Below are 6,789 nucleotides of genomic sequence, written 5' to 3' on the forward strand. Positions count from 1 at the left end.
TATGTACATGATTACTATATTAATAAAATTAATAATATATATAACTGAAAATATTAATAAATTGTGTTGTATTATAAAATGTATATTAAAATATTCTACTAATGGAATTAATTTAACACAATAAAATTCCTAAACGTGTGATGCACTTGACCAATCACGTTTTGTCATTATTAACAATTCTTGGTCACTAATTTATCAATGACAAATCAATTGCTTCGAAATATTAATTACAAACTTTTAAATAGAATAATATTAAGTGCAATAATAAAAAAAGTTACATCTATTAAATTAATATCTCAAGTAGATTTTCAAGTGCTTCGAATAAAATATTTAAACTGCTATAAAACGCCAATGAAATTTTGAACACACTTTAGTTTTACTTTTGAATTTTTTATTAAAATAATGAAATTACTAATATTTATTGTAACCTCGTGGACGACATTGGCATTTGCTAGAGATTGGTGGGAATATGGCAACTATTACCAAGTTTATCCTCGATCGTTTCGTGACAGTGATGGTGATAGAATCGGCGATCTGAATGGTGTTACGGAAAAATTATAATATCTTAAGGACATTGGTTTTACAGCTATTTGGCTGTCACCCATTTTCAAATCGCCAATGGTGGATTTTGGTTATGATATTTCCGATTTTTATGCCATTCATCCTGAATATGGAACAATGGATGATTTTAAAAATTTATTAAAGAAGTCAAAAGAAATAGGTATGCGTGTAATTTTAGATTTTGTACCAAATCATACCAGTGATGAATGTGAATGGTTCCAAAAGTCAGTAAATCGTGAAGAAGGCTATGAGGACTTTTATGTCTGGCACAATGGAACAGTAGACGAAAATGGAAATAGACAACCGCCCAGTAATTGGAAAAGTGCTTTTCGTTACAGCGCTTGGGAGTGGAATGAGCAAAGACAGCAATACTACTTTCATCAATTTTCCATCAAGCAAGCTGATTTAAATTATCGCAATCCATTAGTGGTAGAAAAAATGAAAGAGGTGATGCGTTACTGGTTAGATTTAGGAATATCCGGATTTCGTATTGACGCACTCCCCTTTATGTTTGAGAAGGGGCCCGATGAGAATGGCAACTTTCTTGATGAACCAGTTATTGATGACGTTAGTGCATGTCCTGATCCCGAAGATTGGTGTCATTTAAATCATACCTATACCCAAAATCAACCCGAATCCATAGAAATGGTCTACCAATGGCGTGAGCTGACAACACAATATAAAAAGGATCACGGTGGTGAAACTCGCTTACTGCTTACTGAGGCATATACAACATTCGAAAACTTAATGCTGTATTACGGAGATGGCACACGTAATGGATCTATGATTCCATTTAATTTTTATTTTATGCAAAACATTTTGAAAACAACAACGGCTGCAGAAATCAAGGATATTATTACCAGGTGGCTTGATACCATGCCCAAAGACGTGTTAGCCAATTGGCTGTTGGGAAATCATGACAATCCTCGTTATTCCACACGCTTGGGTGAAGGACGTATGGATCTATTCACAATTCTTATACAAACGTTACCTGGAAATGCTGTTACTTATTATGTAAGTTTAAGGATGCTTTAAAAGCAAATAAAGTGAAACATAATTTAAATGTGTTTACAGGGAGAGGAAATTGGTATGGTTAATGGAAAGGTAACATGGGAGGAAACTGTCGATACCCAGGGTTGTAATGCTAGTCCCGAAACATATGAAAGTTATTCCCGAGATCCAGAAAGAACGCCATATCAATGGGATGCTTCAAACAAGGCAGGATTTACCAGAGGTGATCATACATGGCTTCCAGTTGCTTCCGATTATATACACAACAATGCTCTCAGTCAACTGCGAGCTCCCCGCAGTCATTTGCTACTTTTCAAAAAATTAATTAAATTACGTCAAGAACCCTCAATGCGAGAAGGGGCACTTAATATACAAGCAATACTTGATGATATTCTTATCTACTCACGGTAAGTAACTAATGATCAAAATGATTCACTACACACTATATACTTAACAATGTATATTTATAACCTTATCTTAGCTACACAAGCGGTAGTGATATGTACGTTATTGTTTTGAATCTGGGCAACAAGACACAAACATTCAATATTAATAATTATTTTAATATTGGAAATGAAGCTGAAGTTATATGCTCTTCAATGCAATCAAAATATATTGATGGGTAAATTATTAATAATAAATATTGAAACTCAAAACTAATATTTTATCATTTTAGGCAAATCATTGATTCGACCAAATTTGAAGCGGAACCAGAAGTTGGAATAGTTTTAGTAAATAAATAAAAAAATGAATTATGTAAATGTAATAAAAGTCATTTGAAAAATGAACATTTTGTAGCATTTTGGACAAATAAAGAAAAAATATATATAAATATTCATTTAGCAAACAAATTTAAACACTTAGTCAATATTTCATTAATAGGAACTACTCGTTTTGTTTTTTTATTTAAACTTACATTTACTGTTAAATCGCATTTTGAATTGTTTATGCCATTAACAGCAAACAAAAACCTTTTGTTTTTGTACACGCAGGGACAAAACATGGTTTTTTGATTACCATAATATTGTTTGTTTTTGTTTGTTATACATGACCAGTGTTGCCACAATAAACGCTTTTTTCTAACCAAAATCCGAATAAAAAATAACCAAATTAAGAAAAAAGTAAACAAAATTATTTTTTTTTGTTTACATTTGGACATTAAAATAACAAATTTTAATGTGCAATATAGCAACAAAAATCAACATAATCAAGTTGTGTGCTTTAAAGTCATTTTCTGAGGAGACTGCTTATGAGGGATAGAATCAATTATATAACGATCCTCATAAACTTTGACAAATTTCTAAAAAAAAATTTCATATTGAATTTCATCACTATACATGCTTTTTTAAGCAATAAAGTAATTCTCTGAACATGGTGGCAAGGTGAAATTATTGACCGATATTTCGCAATATTTTGACAAAATATTACAGTTTTAAATTCATAACTTCAGCAATATTAGTAAACGTAATCTATAAAATTATCCGACAAATTGACCAAAATTTAGAACTTAAGACGATAAAATAAAAACAAGTATACAACATCATCTAGAAAATGTAAATAAAGAACTGAAAGTCATTGTGAGATATTTAGTAGAAGTCAAAGGTCATGAGTATGAAATCTTAGATATTATTACAACTTTTGTAGACAATACAATTTAATTTTCTTTAGTTGTGTTACTTAAAATATCAGTTGATTAATACTTTAAAGATAGTGTGATACTATTCTTACATCAATTAGCAGAAAATTAATTCTTTTTTAATCATTTATATTAGTATTTCGTCAAATTAGCACAGTATCTGTTTATGCAAAATTTCAAATAGGTACAGAAGTTGCAATTATACTTTAAATTAAATTTAGAGGACATAATCTACTAAGTACGTAGACTATTCCCACCAAATTACATAAGTAATAAAAAAATTTAGAATACTAAAAAAATCCACATATTACCAAAAATCAAAACAGGGACGACATGTATATTTACATAGTTGATTTAAAGCTAGAGATAAAAGAGGTTTTTTAAATTTTATTTTTAGATTAAAAGCAAACAGCATTTAGTTCAATTGTTTGCAAAAAATAGCCAAAACGAAAAAATAATTCACATGTACACATACACAATAAAAATAACCAATTTTGGTTAATAATAACCAAAGTGGCAACGCTGTACATGACTATATTATGATCTAATATGATTAAATTGTCGTTAAAGAATATGTATTCAAATCAAATTTGTTTTGATTACCTACTTATTCAGTAAAATTACAGCTTCTAAAAAAGTAAAAAGTAGAAACCTACAATGCATTACACGATTTACTTATTATTCTATACAAAGTGAAATACTTATACATATAATGTTATAAACCAAATGAGAATTATTTAAACTTATTTATTGTCGCGTAAAACGATATGATATGTGTGAGGTGTGTGGCTAAAATTTTTTTGTTGTTGTAACAACAGACACATAATAACATAACATACAATGGTCATACAATATATATCAACATAACATACAATGGTTATTCGTAAGTTTAAATTAGTAACATAATATGTTTTTTTTTAGTAACATAATATGTTTTCATCGTTATTATTTTTCAATGTATCATATAAGCATGAAAATGATTACAGCAACAACAATATTGTTTAAATTTAAGAAAAATAACAAATATATAATTTTGATTAAAACTAACTTGGATTTTTCAATTTACCTTTCAAGGAATAGATGAAAATATGACAGAAGAAACCTGTACTGTCGAAAAACGTGATTTGGGCAAAGTGGTCTTTACGCCCTTAATATTCATGCTTAATATATAGGAACATTATAGTTATAACTTTTAAAAATATTTTGATAATTTCAAATCGGCCCTATCCGTTCCACATACAGTATAAAAAGTACGTCGAAAAAGTATATCTCTTTTTCCTTGCGTTAAAAAAGTTTCGGTATTTGCTTTAAGCATGTATTTGCTTCGGAAAATTTCAATATAAAACAGTGTAATTGTTTGGCCGAACACCGACCGGCTACGGTTCACCCTTCTTCCACAAAAATTGCATGAAAACTTTTAAAGTTATTGCAAATTGCCCAGGGCATTGACGTGTCTCACAGCACATAAATTCGAAATGTGACAAAAAATTTACTTATTTTTGAGATATGTTCAAAATTTTTTTTATACCCTCCACCACCATAAGTGGTGATAGAGGGTATATATAAGTTTGTCGTTCCGTGTGTAACACCAAGAAATAGTCATCTGAGACCCAACAAAGTATATATATTCTGGGTCCTTGTGAAATTCTGAGTCGATTAAGCTATGTCCGTCTGTCTGTCCATAAAAATCACCACACATTCGTTTCTACGGAAAATCGCCAGGGTCGGTCCACAATTTCATATACCTCCCATACAAAAGTACATATTCCCGGAAAATTGGTTTTTTGTTAATAACTTCCGTCGCAATGTCGATATCTTTACAAAATATCAGGGAATAAAATTTTATATCAATAGAATTCATTCAGAGCAAAAATTTTCTGGATCGGTCCACAATTGGTCATAGCTCCCATACAAGGTCCCCTCCCGGAAATCGCTTAAACGCACATAATTCATTACTAAATTAAGATATCGATATAAAATTTGGTACAAGTATTACTCATATGAATATAAATATTACTGTGAAAGATTTTTCCGATCGGTCCACAATTGGCCATAGCTCCCATACAAGGTCCTCTCCCGAAAATCACTTAAAGGCACATAATTCATTATTAAATTAAGATATCGATATAAAAGCACATAATTCATTACTAAATTAAGATATTGATATAAAATTTGGTACAAGTATTGCTCTTATATACAGAAATATAACCACGAAAGTTTTTTTGCATCGGTCCATAATTGGTCATAGTTCCCATACAAGGTCCCCTCGCGAAAATCACTTAAAATCACATAACTCATTACTAAATTAAGATATCGATATAAAATTTGGTATACGTATTGCACATATGCATACAAATATTATTGTGAAAGGTTTTTCCGATCGGTCCATAATTGGTCATAGCCCGAACACATACAAGTTCCCCTCCCGAAAATCAGAAAAAATATAACTCATAACCAAATATTGATATCCATACATTTAGCAAAAATATTGCTCTTATATACATAAATTCACTATTAAATTGTTTAACGATCGGTCCATATTTGGTCACAGCTCTCATACTAGGTCCAGAAAATCACTTAGTTTCACAATATTAATTACCAAATAATGATATAGATACAGAATTTTAAATTTTATCTTTATATACATAATACATATATACATATACATAATAAACATAGTCCATTTCTGAAAAATATTTAAACGTAAATTGACAATGAAAGTTTTCGGGATAAAATTTTACATAAATGCGTATCGTATTTCACTATTAAATGATAATATTTCGATAAAATTCGAAACAAGTATGTTCTGTGTATAGATAGATCATTCAAACTGGCCTAATATTGATCATACTTCTAATTTACGTCATTTAAATCGTTTCAAAAATCACTCAAACATATTTACTTCACTATAAATACAGATGTCGGAAAAATACACAAATCGTTCTCCTAATTCTTGGCATCTGCATGATCTTTTCATAATAAGTCATGGCATCCGTACGAGGTCCACAACCGTAACTCAATATAAATTTTTCTGGGCCTAATCAAAATTAGTTCCACACATGAATAAATGTTAGTACCTTCATTACGGAAACAAAACTTGTGTCGAGTTATCTAAAAATTTGATAGTTTAATGGATTTTAATAAGAAAATGCTTGTTGGTGGAGGGTATTTAAGATTCGGCACAGCCGAATATAGCACTCTAACTTGTTTTACTTTAAATATTAATAATTACACGAATAATAGTTTTGGTCCGCATATGATAACGCGAACTTGTTGTCAGCTATTGTCAAAAATGTTTGAATTTTTCAACGGCCGTTTCAAATTTCCAATTTCAGTTTTTTTGAAACGATTTGAACTCTGCGGATTTCGGGGAAATCGCTTTTTTTGTAAAATTTTTGAAAATACGTATAAATTCTTTACTGTTGTACATTTTAAACAAAGTATTTTTTAAGAAAATTTTGAGTAAAATTTTGCAAAATTTGTGAATTCTCAGTATACAATGTCGAAATATTATTTATTTGTTGGCCATGTTTAATAAATATAACTTTAATTTTTATGTTTTAAAGTAAAATTAACGCTTT

At 29.8% G+C, this 6,789-nt stretch overlaps 1 protein-coding gene across 1 annotated transcript; it reads left to right on the forward strand.

Moving 5' to 3' along the window:
• The first annotated feature begins 382 nt into the window (after positions 1 to 382).
• Positions 383 to 2,420, forward strand: LOC111690922 (maltase A1-like). Its single transcript, XM_023453530.2, has 4 exons — positions 383 to 1,575; positions 1,636 to 1,979; positions 2,054 to 2,194; positions 2,249 to 2,420. The coding sequence occupies exons 1-4, from the start codon at positions 619 to 621 to the stop codon at positions 2,313 to 2,315; spliced, it is 1,509 nt and encodes a 502-aa protein (XP_023309298.2). The 5' UTR covers positions 383 to 618; the 3' UTR covers positions 2,316 to 2,420.
• Positions 2,421 to 6,789: the final 4,369 nt, after the last annotated feature.

Source organism: Lucilia cuprina, chromosome 6 (genome assembly GCF_022045245.1).
Source record: "Lucilia cuprina isolate Lc7/37 chromosome 6, ASM2204524v1, whole genome shotgun sequence".
In the NCBI taxonomy this organism is placed as follows: Eukaryota; Metazoa; Arthropoda; class Insecta; order Diptera; family Calliphoridae; genus Lucilia; species Lucilia cuprina.

Excerpts from the sequence above, each read along its gene's own strand:
- LOC111690922 (XM_023453530.2), top strand. The coding sequence starts at position 619 with ATGGTGGATTTTGGTTATGATATTTCCGATTTTTATGCCATTCATCCT. Across the intron at positions 1,980-2,053 it reads GATATTCTTATCTACTCACG|CTACACAAGCGGTAGTGATA; the intron begins GTAAGTAACTAA and ends ACCTTATCTTAG. Across the intron at positions 2,195-2,248 it reads CAATCAAAATATATTGATGG|GCAAATCATTGATTCGACCA; the intron begins GTAAATTATTAA and ends TTATCATTTTAG.